The sequence below is a fragment of the Hypanus sabinus genome, chromosome 14, assembly GCF_030144855.1.
Source record: "Hypanus sabinus isolate sHypSab1 chromosome 14, sHypSab1.hap1, whole genome shotgun sequence".
Lineage (NCBI taxonomy): Eukaryota > Metazoa > Chordata > Chondrichthyes > Myliobatiformes > Dasyatidae > Hypanus > Hypanus sabinus.
In genome coordinates, this window is record NC_082719.1 from 97780301 (window position 1) to 97797213 (window position 16913).

General features: G+C 44.3%; 1 protein-coding gene across 2 annotated transcripts in view; it reads right to left on the bottom strand.

The window, feature by feature from the left end:
- LOC132405011 (WD repeat-containing protein 7) overlaps positions 1–16913 on the bottom strand; it is a 574145-nt gene that overhangs the window by 452410 nt on the left and 104822 nt on the right. For both annotated transcript variants that reach the window (XM_059989685.1, XM_059989684.1), the window contains one exon: positions 1076–1324. In XM_059989685.1, coding sequence (XP_059845668.1) covers positions 1076–1324 — 249 coding nt within the window. The remainder of the gene's footprint in view (positions 1–1075; positions 1325–16913) is intronic.

Genomic DNA, 16913 nt, shown 5'->3' on the forward strand with positions numbered 1-16913 from the left:
GGGGAAGTTACAAACATTTACCATAACCTGTTCGGCTTTGGAATGTGGGAGGAAACTAAAGCACCCAGAGATCACAAGGAAAACATTCAAACTCCTTAATGACAGTGGCAGAACTGAACCAGCATTGCTGGTACTGTAATAGAATTACACTAACTACAACGCTGCTTGCCGCCCCGGTCATAGAGGTGAGGTGCTATAGTCATTTTCAAAGTGAGAAGGCAGGAAGAATGAGATGAGAGGGCTAATAATTCAACCATGTTTGATTGGCAGACAGATTAAATGGGCCAAATGCCCGAATTCTGACCCTACTGTATGTCTTCTGGCCTTATACTAATTTTAAAGTGAAATCCGAATCCGAAATGACCAGAATAAATTTTTGTTTGGCTCTTTTTGCTTATGCTACCACCTGCTCACATTGCTTCATGTGAACCTGCTCGGGGCCTAAGGATGATTTGCAGGCTAGCAGAGAAAAGGAGTCACTTATACCTACCTCCTTTGGTAGAGACACAACTCCACCCTGCCACCCATCATTGCAGGTGAAGCAAAAGAATTATTTTGTATGGCTTTAGCTTCCTTTTCTTTCTTGCTATTATTTCACTTCCGTTTGGATTCTCACAAATTGTTATTGATTCTTCCTCCTAACCTGCACTCTCTCACAAAACTCACTAATGATTTTTCATCCCTGTAAATTTCTTTTAAACCCAAGCTCTTAGTTACCTGCCCCATTATCTGCTAGAGAGCACGATCATTGCATTTCTGGAGAGAATGATCTCCAAAGCTCATTCACAACATCAGGAATCCTGATTTTTGCCTAAAAATCACAAATCTGAAAGAAACTGTCTGCAGTTACACATGTAAATGCTGAAATTTCCCTTCATAGTATAAGTACAGGCATTTGTTGAAATCAACCATATATTTATTTGAAATGCTTACTTTCTAAATCATGCAGGTAAATGAGAATTCAAGTAAGTGGAAAATTGTGTCTTATAAACCAATCTAATACCTTTGTTTAAAAAAATATTGCAACAGATGATGTGAGAGCATTCAGTTCAAGCCATACATGAAGATATTTTACCTCTTCTCAGCATGTGTTCTCCTTGCAGTAACTGGACAATAGCCGTTTGAGTGGCTGGAACAATAACAATACTGCCATCTTCACGACCACATACCAGACGCCCATGAGAGGGAATATAAACACTGGCTGTCACTTTCAGAGGCTCCTCCTTACCAGACTGTGTACTCAGCTGGTCTATAATTCCTGCAGGCCTTGGAAACTGATAATCAAATGTATCTTGCAAGCATGAAGAAGTGGTAACATTCAACTCTATGAAAGAAAATTGAAATCCAATAAATTATACACGAAGTACAATAAAGTGGTCAGAGAGAAAGTGATTTCAGTTCCATTAATTTGCTCAGCCACCTGTGTAGTGCAATGCAGAAAGTAAATACTGACTGAGAACAAAATTCTGGAGTTGTGAAAATCTCTGAACCTCCTGAATTCTTAAAAGAGCTTGGATGCAGCAGCCACCCCAGGTCCAATTAAGGGTGCACTTTTTAAAAATTGTAAGTGGTGGGTGTGTGGAATGCACTACTAGTGAAGGTGGTAGAGGCAGATACAATAGTGTCTTTTAAGAGACGCTTAGTTAAGTACATACTTAGCAAAATAGAGGGCTATGTGGTAGGGTAATTCTAGGCAGTTTCTAGAGTTGGTTACATGGTCGACATAACATTGTGGGCTGAAGGGCCTGTAATGTGCTGTAGGTTTTCTATAGTTCTACGTTTTTTATGATCAGAAGTCATTGGTGGACACTAAGAAAATCAAGTACTGCAGGACCAGCTCATCAGCAAGTTGCTCGATAGCAATGGAGTTGGACTTCCTGCATACCATTGTTTGTGTTGTAGCCTGGACTTATTGTGTACCATTGTGGCAAGACAGCGCATGATCCAACAAACAGAGCAAGTGATTGTCTTCGACATTTTTATTGGGACTTGGTTTGCAGAATACTGCAAGTCCGGTCGTTGGTGAGACCGACGGCGGGACAGCTGCGTTGCCTCAGATGCAATAAGGACTAAGCCTAGGTCACGGGGTCACCTCAGAGGCAATGACCCGCTGCAGTTGCCCAGGGGAGGAAAGCCAAGGTGATGTGGGAGAGTTGCATGGGTCTCTGCTGGACACGCTGTGTTGGGACTGGAGCCTCCCATTGTTACTAGCCTTTGGTTTTCACTAGGAGGAGAATAAACTGAACCAGGACAACCTACAATCATGCCACACAGGGACTTTGGCTATGTTATTTTTTTCGTTGTGACTGCACACATGGTTACGATTTCAGAAAAACATCCAGTGTGCTGTTGGTAATGTGGTTTGAATCTTGGCCCCAGAAGAATGATGTTTCATTTTGCTATATTTATTTATGGCTGAATGATAATTAAACTTGAACTTGAACTGGCGTTATCGGCAGCTTTTTAGATGCTATTTAAGCTGAGCCTACCTCAGGTTGAAAACTGACCCAATGAGGTCATTGACCTGAAACACAAAATCATAAATTATACCTTCCACAATTACTGCCTGGCCAAAAAGGTGATTCTGGTATTTGTGGTGCTTAATTTCACTTCAACAGCATCCACCACCATAATACATTTCCAAGTTTTCACCTTACAAAGGAAATTCAATACGAGTTAGAAAAAAAATTCTGTACTGCATATTCTCTGCAGTTGTTTACACTTTATTCTGTATTTTGTTATTATCTTACGTTGTTCTACCTCAATGCACTGTGTAATCAATTGATTGTATGAACGGTATGCAAGACAAGCTTTCCACTGCCTCTCAGATCTTGACAATAACAAACCATTTCCAGTCCCAGCCATCCAAAGAGCAATAACATTGGGACTAAAAAAAACTTACATTGATAGTGAATGATTGTGAAGGGAAACTGGATTTGACAGGACAGAATAATAAATTAAAGACGGACATAATTGTTGAGGTTTGGACAGGCAAAGCCATGGAAGATTTCAGGTCAGTACAAAGACCTACAAATACCAACAGGCTAGGATGAGATGATAGGAATAATGGATTAAATATTTTGATAGAGACTAAGATTTATAGAAGTGGGCAGTGAGAAAACAGTATGCGAGACAAGCTTATCACTATATCACGGTACATGTTACAATAAATCAAAATTCAAAGTAAATTTATTATCAAAGTACACATTATGTCAGCAAATACAACCCAGACATTCGCTTTTGAAAGAAAAGTTTATTAAATCACAGTTGGCAAGAAGAACAAAGTGGAAGAGTTTATGGAATACACAAAAAGGGATATCAAAGGAGGTAACGTCACTCAACTTCACTTGCCCCATCATGGAAATGATTCCACAACCCACATATGGACTCACTTTCAAAGCAGAAGAGGAGACCATGGACCAATATGTTAAAATGGGAATAGGAATTGGAATTTAAAAAGCTGGTCACTGAGACTTGTTGTGGATGCAGCAAAGGTGCTTGACATAGTGGTTCCCCCAAACTACATTAGGTTTCATCAATGTAGAGAAGGTCACATTAGGACCACAGAATACAGCAGGTGATGCCAAGAGATTTGCAAGTGAATTGTTGCCTCACTTAAAAGGACTGTTTGGGGCCCTGAATGGAGGTGATGGAGACAGTAAACAGACAGGTGTAGCATGTCTGCTGCTTGCAGGATAAATGTCACAAGGGAGATTAGTGAGAAAGGATGAATTGACAAGGGAATCACAGAGATAGCAATCCATCTGGAAAGCAGTGCATGGTGGAGGAGGGGATAAAGATGTCTTTGGTGGCATGGTCTCACTGAAGATGGCAGGTGCTGTGGAGAATGGTGCAATAGTTGCAGGGGCTCATGGAGTAGTAGGTGAAGACAAGGGGAACTCTATCCCTGTTAAGGTGGCAGGAAGATGACATGAGCATGGATGTTCGGGAAATGGAAGAGATGCAGGTAAGGGCAGCATTAACGGTGGAGGAAGGGAAACCCAATTCTTTTAAGGAGAACATCCCTGATGCTCTGGAAAAGAAAGCCTCATCCTGGGAACAGATGCAGCAGATACTTTATTGATCCCAAGGGAAATTGGGTTTCGTCACAGCCGCACCAACCAAGAATAGTGAAGAAATATAGCAATAAAAAACCATAAATAATTAAATAATGTTAATCATGCCAAGTGGAAATAGGTCCAGGACCAGCCTATTGGCACAGGGTGTCTGACACTTCGAGAGAGGAGTTGTAAAGTCTGATGGCCACAGGTAGGAATGACTTCCTATGACGCTCAGTGTTACATCTCGGTGGAATGAGTCTCTGGCTGAATGTACTCCTGTACTTATCCAGTACATTATGGAGTGGATGGCATGCAACTTGGACAGCATCCTCTTTTCAGACACCTCCGTCTGAGAGTCCAGTTCCACCCCCACAACATCACTGGCCTTACGAGTGAGTTTGTTGATTCTGTTGGTGTCTGCTACCCTCAGCTTGCTGCCCCAGCACACAACAACAAACATGAACTGAAAAGGAACTGACATTTTTACAGAGACTGGGTGGGAAGAGCTAGCAGATAGCTGTGTTAATTAGTAGGTTTATAAAAGATGTCAGTAGACAGTTTGTCTCCAGAGACTTGAGACAAAGAGATCAAAAGAGAGAAGAGAGGTGTTAGAAATGGCCCACATGAATTTGTCAAATGGAAATTAGAGGCAGAGCTGATGACATTAACAAGCTCAGCATGGGTGCAGGAAGCATCACCAATGCAGCACAGAAACAGTTAGAGAGCATTAATAGGAAAGGCTTAGAACATGGACTGTTCCATGGCCAATGAAAAGGCAGGAACTGCTCAGGCTCGTATGGTGCCCATGACTACACCTCGAGTTTGTAGAAAGTGGGAGGAGCCGAAAGAAAAATGGTTTTGGGTGAAGACCAGTTCCACCAAACACAATAGCATGAATGGCAGTGACGCTTCACTACCAGATGAACTCAACGCTTTTATGTCCACTTTGAAAGGGAGACTATTGCTGTGAAGATCCCTGCTGCACCCGATGACCCTGTGATCTCTGTCTCAGAGGCCGATGTAAGGCTGTCTTTAAAGAGGGTGAACTTCTGTAAGGCGGAAAGTCCCAATGGAGTACGCGGTAATGCTCTGAAAACCTGTGCAAACCAACTGGTGGGAGTATTAAAGGACATTTCTAACCTCTCACTGCTACGGGCAGAAATTCCCATTTGCTTCAAAATAGCAGCAATTATACCAGTGCCTAAGAAGAATAATGTGAGCTGCCTTAATGACTATTGGCCGGTAGCACTCACATCTACAGTGATTAAATGCTTTGAGAGGCAGGTTATGATGAGACTGAACTCCTGCCTCAGCAAGGATCTGGACCCACTTCTATTTGTCTATCATCACAATAGGTCAACGGCAGATGTAATCTCAATAGCTCGTCACACAGCTTTAGACCACCTGGACAACACAAACACCTATGTCAGGATGTTGTTCATCGACTATAACTCAGCATTTAATATCATCATTCCCACAATCCTGATTGAGAATTTGCAGAACCTGGGCCTCTGTACCTCCCTCTACAATTGGATCCCCGACTTCTTAACTGGAAGACCACAATCTGTGCAAATTGGTGATAACATCTGACAACTCACACTGGTGCTCCTCAGGGGTGTATGTGTAGCCCAGTGCAAAACTTTCGCTATACCCATGATTATGTGGCTAGGCGTAGCTCAAGGACCATATATAAATTTGCTAATGTTACAACCATTGCTGGTAGAATCTCAGATGGTGACGAAAGGGAGTACAGGAGTGAGATATGATGAATAATGGAGTGGGGCTGCAGCAACAACCTGGCACTCAACATTAGTAAGATGAACGAGCTGATTGTGGACTTCAGGTAGGGCAAGATGAAGGAACACATACCAATCCTCACTGAGGGATCAGAAGTGGAGAGAGGGAGCAGCTTCAAGTTCCTGGGTGTCAAGATCTCTGAGGATCGAACCTGGTCCAAACATATCAATGCAGTTATAAAGAAGACAGCAACTATACTTCATTAGGAGTTTGAAGAGATTTGGTATGTCAACAAATATACTCAAAAACTTCTATAGATGCAGTGTGGAGAGTATTCTGACAAGCTGCATCACTGTCTGGTCTGGTATGGGGGGGGCATAACTGCATAGGACTGAAAGAAGCTGCAGAAGGTTGTAAATTTAGTCATCTCCATCTTGGGTACAAGCCTACAAAGTACCCTGACATCGTCAAGGTTTCTAGTTAATATTTATGCTCCAAACTTTGACTGCCCTGAATTTTTTAAACGTTTATTTACTTCCCTTCCTAATCTAAATGAATATATGTTGATAATGGGTGGAGATTTTAACTGTTGTTTGAATCCTTTGATGGATAGATCTAAACCTATCCGTACTCTTCCGAATAGATCAGCCTTACTTATTAATTCTTTTATGGTTGATTCGGGAATCACAGAAATATGGCGGTTTTTGAACCCTAAAGATAAAGAATTTTCATTTTTTTCACATGTATATCATAGCTATTCTAGAATTGACTATTTTCTTATTGATCATCGGTTATTAACGGATGTTATTGATTGTAAATATGATTCTATTACTATTTCGGATCATGCACCCTTGAAGTTATCTATTAAGATTTCGGACTTTTCCAATAATATTAGATCTTGGAGACTTAATGCTACTTTGCTTCAAGACCCAGAATTTATCACCTACATAAAACAGCAAATTGACTTGTTTTTCTCAACAAACTATACTGAAGAAATCGACAGAGGAATACTTTGGGATTCTTTTAAGGCTTTTATCCGTGGACAAATTATCTCATATTCCGTTGGTAAAAGAAAACAAAGATATTTAGATATTGCTTTATTAGTGGATAAAATTAAGGAAATTGATAAGATTTATTCCGTGACTCCTACCAAAGAACTTTATAAGAAGAGAGTTGAGCTTCAAATGGAACATAGTTTACTATTATCTTCTTCAATTGAAAATCAATTAATTAGGACCAGGGCTCAATTCTATATTCACTGTGATCGAACTGGTAAACTGTTAGCTAATCAATTAAAAGCTATTTCGACTAAGCGACAAATTATTAAAATTTGTAAACAAGACGGTAATTTAACTACTGATCATAAAGAAATCAATAATACTTTTCAAGATTTTTATAAATCTTTATATCAATCAGAATTTGATGGTGACCTGTCCATGATGGATAATTTTTTTAACAATTTGAATATTCCTAAACTGATAGATGAAGATCATAGCTTGTTAGATGCTCCTAACTCTATGGCCGAAATAGGAGAGGCTATCTCTTCAATGAATTCAGGGAAAGCTCCTGGTCCTGATGGTTATATTGTAGAATTTTTTAAAACTTTTTCTTCTTTGCTTTCCCCTTGGTTATGTGAAATTTTTAATGATGCGTTTGCTAAGAAGAGATTACCTCAATCTTTTTATGAAGCTACTATCTCTCTAATTCTTAAAAAAGATAAAGATCCTACTTTATGTGCATCTTATCGCCCTATATCATTATTAAATGTAGATTCTAAGATTCTTACAAAAATTTTAGCTATTAGATTAGAAAAGGTACTATTGTAGCGGTGTGCTACAAGCAGCGCTAAAATTACGACACGGAGTCGGTAACTGCAGTCGAAGGAAAAACTTTATTCGAAAACTTCAGCCTCACTTTTAAGCCTCTGAAAACCGGCCCCCCATGGCGAAGAGGCTCCAAAGCTCTGTGCTCGCAAACCCCCGTAGGCTATCTAATTGTGAGTCGGTTCGGATACGCTAGGAAATGAGGCGCTACATAACCCCCCCCCAGAACCGGCGATACACCCCCCAATGTCCACAGCCTGGGCCAGAACCTGCTTGGGAGATCGGCCTCTGCGCCGAGGCGCCGGAAACTCGGCCGGTTGCGCCAGGTCCACATGGGCCGGCTTGAGGCAGTCCACCGTGAAAACCTCCTCCTTCCCCCTAACGTCCAGCACGAACGTGGACCCGTTGTTCCGGAGCACCGTAAACGGCCCCTCGTATGGCCGCTGCAGCGGTGGCCGATGCCCGCCCCTTCGTACAAACACAAACTTACAGTTCCGTAGGTCTTTGGGTACGCAGGTCGGGTGCCGCCCATGCTGTGAAGTGGGTATGGGGGCCAGGTTACCGAGCTTCTCGCGAAGTCTGCCCAGGACTGCAGCGGGTACTTCCTCTTGCCCCCTCGGGGCTGGTAGGAACTCCCCGGGGACGGCCAGGGGCGCGCCGTATACCAACTCGGCCGACGAGGCGTGCAGGTCGTCCTTGGGCGCTGTGCGGATGCCGAGAAGGACCCAGGGAAGCTCGTCCGCCCAGTTGGCTCCACGCAGGCGGGCCATGAGGGCCGACTTCAGGTGACGGTGGAAACGCTCCACTAGCCCGTTCGACTGTGGGTGGTAGGCAGTGGTGTGGTGCAGCTGAGTCCCCAAAAGGCTGGCCATAGCTGACCACAGGCTGGAGGTGAACTGGGCGCCTCTGTCGGAGGTAATGTGGGCTGGTACACCAAAGTGGGATATCCAGGTGGCGAGCAGGGCTCGGGCGCAAGATTCGGAGGTGGTGTCGGTGAGCGGGACCGCCTCTGGCCATCTTGTGAACCGGTCCACGATAGTCAGGAGGTAACGCGCTCCGCGCGACACTGGCAGGGGGCCCACGATATCCACATGAATGTGGTCGAAACGCCGGTGGGCGGGATGGAACTGCTGCGGTGGGGCTTTGGTGTGCCGCTGAACCTTGGCCGTCCGGCAGTGCATGCACGTTCTGGCCCATTCACTGACCTGTTTGCGGAGACCGTGCCAAACGAACCTGCTGGAAACCAGCCGGACAGTTGTCCGGATGGAGGGATGCGCCAAGTTATGAATGGAGTCGAAAACACGTCGCCGCCAGGCTGCGGGGACGACCGGACGGGGCTGGCCGGTGGTGACGTCACAGAGTAGGGTCCTCTCACCTGGGCCCACGGGGAGGTCCTGGAGCTGCAAACCAGAGACTGCAGTCCTGTAACTCGGAATCTCCTCATCTACCTGCTGTGCCTCTGCCAGTGCCTCAAAGTCTACCCCTTGGGAAAGGGCATGAACGGTAGGGCGAGAGAGCGCATCCGCCACGACATTGTCCTTACCCGAGACGTGCCGGACATCCGTTGTGTATTCAGAGATGTAGGACAGGTGGCGTTGCTGGCGGGATGACCAGGGGTCGGATGCTTTCGTAAACACAAAGGTAAGCGGTTTGTGGTCCGTGAACGTGGTGAAGGGCCGACCTTCTAGGAAGTACCTGAAATGCCGGATTGCCAGGTAGAGCGCCAACAGTTCCCGGTCAAAAGCACTGTACTTGAGCTCGGGTGGCCACAGGTGTTTGCTGAAAAACGCCAGGGGTTGCCAGCGACCTGCGATGAGCTGCTCCAGCACCCCACCGACTGCCGTGTTTGATGCGTCCACTGTGAGGGCGGTAGGGGTGTCCATTCTGGGATGTACTAGCATTGCGGCGTCAGCCAAAGCTTCCTTCGTTTGAACGAAAGCGGCGGCGGACTCCTCGTCCCAGGTAATGTCCTTGCTCGGACCCGACATCAGGGCGAACAGGGGGCGCATGATCCGGGCAGCTGAAGGGAGGAAGCGGCGGTAGAAATTGACCATACCGACGAATTCCTGAAGGCCTTTGATCGTGGTGGGTCGGGGGAAGTGGCGGACCGCATCTACCTTAGCGGGCAGAGGGGTTGCCCCGTCTTTAGTAATCCTGTGGCCCAGGAAGTCAATGGTATCAAGTCCGAACTGGCATTTGGCAGGGTTGATTGTAAGACCGTACTCACTCAGTCGGGCGCAGAGTTGACGGAGGTGGGACAGATGCTCCTGACGACTGCCGCTGGCTATAAGGATGTCATCCAAATAGATGAACGCGAAGTCCAGGTCCCGTCCCACCGCGTCCATTAACCGCTGGAACGTCTGTGCGGCATTCTTCAGGCCGAACGGCATGCGGAGGAACTCGAAGAGGCCAAACGGGGTGATGAGAGCCGTTTTGGGGACGTCGTCAGGATGCATCGGGATTTGATGGTACCCTCGGACAAGGTTGACCTTGGAGAAGATCCGGGCGCCGTGCAGGTTTGCCGCAAAGTCCTGAATGTGCGGCACAGGGTAGCGGTCCGGTGTGGTAGCCTCGTTCAGCCTGCGGTAGTCGCCGCACGGTCTCCAGCCCCCCGTCGCTTTGGGCACCATGTGCAGGGGGGAAGCCCAGGGGCTGTCGGACCGCCGGATGATCCCCAATTCCTCCATTCTCTGGAACTCCTCCTTCGCCAGTCGGAGCTTGTCCGGGGGAAGCCGCCGAGCACGGGCATGGAGGGGTGGTCCCTGTGTCGGGATGTGGTGCTGTACGCCGTGCCTGGGCATGGCTGCTGTGAACTGCGGTGCCAGAACCGATGGGAACTCCGCCAGGACCCTGGTGAAGTCGTTGTCGGACAGCGTGATGGAGCCGAGGTGAGGGGCTGGCAACAGGGCCGCGCCCAGGGAGAACGTCTGAAAGGTCTCGGCGTGTACCAGTCTCTTCCTGGGCAGGTCAACCAGCAGGCTGTGAGCTCGCAAAAAATCCGCACCCAGAAGCGGTTGGGCTACGGCGGCCAGTGTGAAGTCCCACGTGAACTGGCTGGGGCCGAACAGTAGCTGCACCTGACGGGTGCCATAGGTCCTTACTGTGCTGCCATTCACGGCCCTCAGGGGGGGACCCGGTGCCCTGCTGCGGGTGTTGTAACTCGTCGGAGGTAAAACGCTGATCTCAGCCCCAGTATCGACCAAAAACCGGCGTCCCGACCTTCTATCCCACACATACAGGAGGCTATCCCGATGGCCAGCCGCCGTAGCCATCAGCGGCGGCTGGCCCTGGCGTTTCCCGGGAACTTGCAGGGCGGGCGGCAACGGCGGGCTTCTGCGCCCCACCGCTGGTGGTAGAAGCACCAGTGGTCATTGGGCCGGGGGTTAGTGGGCTCTGCGGCCGGGCCTGGACTGGTTTGCTGCCGGGAGCGTGGCTGGGAGATCTGTGCGATGGACGCCCCGCTCACCTTTTTGGCGTTCCACAGCAAGTCCGCCCGGGCTGCCACCTTCCGGGGGTCACTGAAATCCGCGTCGGACAGCAGCAGGCGTATGTCCTCGGGCAGCTGCTCCAGGAATGCCTGCTCAAACATGAGGCCTGTGTGTCCCTCGGCCAGAGACAACATCTCATTCATTAAAGCCGATGGAGGTCTGTCGCCCAAGCCATCCAGGTGCAGTAAACGGGCAGCCCGCTCGCGCCGTGAGAGTCCGAAAGTCCTGAGGAGCAGGGCTTTGAATTCCGTGTACTTGCCGTCTGCCGGGGGCGACTGTACGAACTCCGCGACCTGGGCAGCTGTGTCCTGGTCGAGGGAGCCCACCACGTAGTAGTAGCGGGTGTCTTCTGAGGTGATCCGGCGAACGTGGAATTGGGCTTCGGCTTGCTGGAACCATAGGTCCGGGCGCTGTGTCCAGAAACCCGGCAGTTTCAACGAAACCGCATGAACAGAGGCGGCGTCGGTCATTTCTGGTCCAAAAATCGTTTGGACCGTCGGGGTCACCAATTGTAGCGGTGTGCTACGAGCAGCGCTAAAATTACGACACGGAGTCGGTAACTGCAGTCGAAGGAAAAACTTTATTCGAAAACTTCAGCCTCACTTTTAAGCCTCTGTCAACCGGCCCCCCATGGCGAAGAGGCTCCAAAGCTCTGTGCTCGCAAACCCCCGTAGGCTATCTAATTGTGAGTCGGTTCGGATACGCTAGGAAATGAGGCGCTACACTATCACAGATTATTTCAGAAGATCAAACTGGTTTCATTAGGAATCGGTATTCCTTTTTTAATGTTAGAAAATTGATTAATATAATTTATACTTCATCACCCACAATCTCAGAATGTGTTATCTCATTAGATGCTGAAAAAGCTTTTGATAGAGTTGAATGGACACACTTATTTAATACATTGAGAAATTTTAATTTTAGTCCCAACTTCATATCATGGATTAAATTAATATATTATAAACCTGTTGCTTCTGTTCTTACAAATAATTATAGATCCTCTTTTTTTCAATTATCTCGTGGTACGAGACAAGGTCCCTTAAGTCCCTTAAGTCCTTTATTATTTAATACTGCATTAGAACCTTTAGCCATTGCTATTCGTGAATATCCTAATATTTTTGGTATTACCCGTAATGAGAAGTTATACAAATTATCACTTTATGCTGATGACTTGCTGTTATATATTTCTGATCCTGACAGGTCTATTCCCGTTATTTTATCCTTGTTGGCTCAATTTGGTAGCTTTTCTGGTTATAAACTAAACTTGGATAAGAGTGAATTATTTCCCTTAAACGCACAAACTTTATTGAATGACAGGATACCATTTAAAGTTGTTACTGATAACCTTACCTATTTAGGTATAAAAATTACCAAGAAATATAAAGATTTATTTAGACTGAATTTTTTACCTATGCTTCATCAAATTCAACAACTTACTACAAGATGGTCTCCCTTATTCTTATCATTAATTGGTCGGATTAATGCTATTAAAATGATGATTTTACTGAAATTTTTATACTTATTTCAAGCCTTACCAATTTTTATTCCTAAATCTTTTTTCGATAACATTGATTCAAAAATTTCCTCATTTGTGTGGCAAAATAAAAACTTCAGGTTAAGTAAAAAGCAATTACAAAAATCTAAAAAAGATGGTGGTTTAGCTTTACCTAACTTTAGATTTTATTATTGGGCAAATAATATTCGTAACTTAATGTATTGGAAATTAGATTTGGATTCACCACTGTGCCCGCAGTGGGTAAATTTGGAATGTAACGAGGTAAAGGGATATTCTCTATTCTCTGTTCTTGGTTCTTTTCTTCCTGCTGATTTAGTTAAATTTAATAAACAGATATCTAATCCTGTTATCAAACATACATTACGAATTTGGTTTCAATTTCGTAAGTTTTGTACTCTGAAAAACTTTGTTCTTGATAGCCCTATCTTACTTAATTTTTTTTTCAAACCTTCCTGGACAGATCAAGCTTTTAGCATATGGAAAAGGAAAGGTATAAAATGTTTTCGTGATCTTTTTTTTGAAGATACTTTGATGTCCTTTGACCAACTTTCCAACAAATTTAAATTGCCTAAATCTAATTTTTTCAGATATTTACAAATCAGAAATTTCTTACATAAAGTTCTACCATCTTTTCCCAATTCAACTTCAGTGGATTTCACAGATTTGATTTTTACCTTAAACCCTTGTCAGAAGGGATTAGTAGCTTTTATTTATAATATGATTATGAAGATACAACCAGAAATATCAGATAGAATTAAACAAGAATGGGAAAAAGAACTTCGATATAACATTTCAACAGATAAATGGGAAAAAATTTTACAAATGGTTAATTCCTCTTCTATATGTGCTAAACATGCTTTAATACAATTTAAAATTGTACATAGAGCTTATATGTCTAAAGATAAGCTTGCTCGATTTTACTCTTATATTAACCCTCAATGTGACAGGTGTCATCTAGAAGTGGCTTCATTGACCCACATGTTTTGGTCATGTCCCACTTTACATAACTATTGGAAGGACATATTTGTTACCATTTCTTCAATTTGGAATATCGATTTACAACCTCACTTTATTACTGCAATTTTTGGTATACCAAATGAGGATGGTATTCAGTTTTCCCCTTCAATCAGACGAATGATTGCTTTTGTAACATTAATGGCCAGAAGGTCTACATTACAAAACTGGAAAGAAGTAAATCCTCCTACCACGTCTCAGTGGCTTTCTCAAACTATTTCATATCTAAGTTTGGAAAAAATTAGAAGCACTATTTTTGACTCATCAGTCAAATTTGAAGAAACTTGGGGACCGTTTATTCGGCATTTTCATATGAATTAATCTGACCTTTTCTAGACCTTCTTTCTGCTTATTCTTGTTCAGGTATGGAGTTCCGGTTTTTTTTTGACACTATCACATACTTATAAACTGTTACTAATGCCCACGTTAGTTTAGTTTAGTGTTTTTTTTATCAATATACATTTTCTTTCACTTATTTTCAATTTTTTTTTCTTTTTTGACGATTATTTTTGTTTTTTTTTCATATATAGTTATACAGACTTGATTGATTAATGTACTTGTTTCTGTTGATGTTTTAATAGGATATTATTATCTTATTACCAATGTAATTTCAAGTCTATTGTATTCATAACCTATTCATTATTATGTTATTTTTTTATATATGTAAAGGGGGTTTCTTCTTTTTTCTTTGTTACTGTTGGGAAAGGGTTTCTTTTTGTTAACTAGCAGGAATGCTAATTTACTAATACCGAGAATGGTATTCCTTTGTAAACCATCTGGGGATTAATGTTCTTTCTTCTGAGTCTGTAAGCTTTTGTTGACGGGCTTTTGGGCAGATCGGCACGAGGGGGTCAAGAGAGAGGACGCAATGCTCTAAGCTGGGCGAGGATCGGACCCCAAAGGGGGGTCCGAGGCCGGGAGATTCTTCGAGGAGGGGGGGGATGAAGCTAGATGTGCTTGGTTGACCACTCGGAGGGTCCTGAGCTGTTTGGAGAGTCCGAGGAGTTCGGAGGGTCCTGAGCTGCGAGTCGAGGAGTTCGGAGGGGATCAAATGGTGGCCAGAAGACTTCAGAAATTGAGCTCCAACGGCTGTGCACGAAGTGGTTTGGACTTTGATAAGTTTGGCGCCTTTTCTTTAATTTTCTCTTCATATATACTGTATCGTTATTAATCACTTAGTTATAGTAACCTTTATAAATTGTACTCATTTAATCGCATATGGTGTACTGTCTGTTTTTGGGTGAGGCGGGGGCATCACACAGCATCCACACCAGCTGATTACCCAGTTTGGCGGGGCCGAAGGCTGCTCCCCCTAGACAAGAACGAGCTGAGCGAGCCTGAGGCGACCCAGGGGGTTACATATATATATGAAACTTAATAAAAAGATTGAAAAAGAAAGAAAGAAAGAAAGACATCTTCAAGGAGCGGTGCCTCAGAAAGGCAGTATCCATTATTAAGAACCTCTATCTAGCAGCCAGGGCATGCTCTTTTCTCACTGTTACCATCAGGTAGGAGGTACAGAAGTCTGAACACACACTCAGCAATTCAGGAACAGCTTCTTCCCCTCTGCCATCCAATCCCTAAATGGACATTGAATCCTTGAACACTACCTCACTTACTTATTATATATTATTTCTGTTTTTTGCACTATTTTTAATCTATTCAATATACATATACTGTAATTTTTTTAATTTATTTTTTCTTCTATATTACATATTGCATTGAACTGCTGCTGCTAAGTTATCAAATTTCACGGCACATGCCGGTGATAATAAACCTGATTCTGGTTCTGGAGGTGGGTGGTGGGGAAGGAGAATTGGTGCTGTTAAGAAAGGAGCAAAGAAATTCATGTTGTTCTTGATGGGAAACAGAAGTGCATATGGAGTTGCCATCCATAGTGAAAATGAGTTGATCACGTGAGAGGCGAAGCTAAGTAGTTATGGCGCCCAACTGCAACTCCTTTGCTTGCATCTTCAAAAACAGTTCTATTTCTATCTTTAATATCTCTATTTTCCACTTTCAGGGTTCATTTGAAGACCCCGACCTGGAGTTACACACTGACTACGGTTCTTTGCGGGAATGGGACTAGCTCTCGGGGTTCCACAATCGGCCGCTATTCGGCATGCCAAAGGCTTGGCCTAAGATTTCAGCTCAGATTCGGAAGACTGGGATCCCGAGGAACTGGAGATGGGCAGATCAAGGGTCAGTATCACCACAGGAGACCGATGTGTCGTTGAGGGAGTTGGAACATCTGCTGTGTGCCTGGGGACCCAGGATCCTTATGACCTCCAGGCACAGAGCTCGTAAAAAGTGATGTAACTGACTTTTAACATCGTAAAGCCGCTCGTTGGAAAATGGAGTCACCTCTTTCTCCCTTATTAGGAGAGAGAGCGGGCCTGCAGCATGTCGAATTATTGGGTGAACAATGTAGTCTTTGGGGTAACTGCAAGTATGTGTCTTTGCTATTGCTTTGTTCACGCTTGAGTGCTGGTAGCGGGTGCACTTTATTTTTGCCGGTGGGGTGGGGGGAGGGGGATTGTTGCTCACTGCTGCTTATGCTAGGGAGGGAGGGGTGCTGGGGAGAGACTTTGGGGTTCTAACATTTAACTGTCACTCATTCTTGGGGCACTTCTCTATTTTCGTGGATGGTTGTGAAGTACAAGCATTTCAAGATGTATATTGTATACATTTCTCTGACATTAAATTGTACCTTTGAAACCATTTGAGATCATCCATTGCCTATAGTCATCTGATTGATGTTAAGGCTAGTTACAGAGAGATAAGTAGGAACAAGTTAAAGCTGTAAAATGCAAGTCAGAAATGTCACTGAAAACCTGAAATCAAGGGGAGAATACAGGATATGCACAGTAGATCAGACAGCATCTATAGAGATGGAAAATGTAATGAGTACAAAGAAAACTCAATTATGCTTAAAGTTAAAAAAAAGTAATCGACTTCCCTTGTTCGGGTGCAAAAGAATGTTTTTTTTTGTGTTTTTTTTACTACACACAAGACAGTTACAATATGGAATTTATCACTGAGCCTGTAGAAACTGCAGAGAGTTGTGGACACAGGTTAGCACATCACAGGAACCAGCCTCCTCTACATGGACTGTCTATACTTCTCAGTGCCTCAATAAAGCAGCCAGCATAATCAAAGACCCCACCCATCTTGGACACCGTCTCTTCTCCTGTCTCCAATCAAAGACACAAAAGCCTGAAATCGCATGGCACCAGGCTCAAAGAAATGTTTTAGTCCCCTGTTATAAGACCAT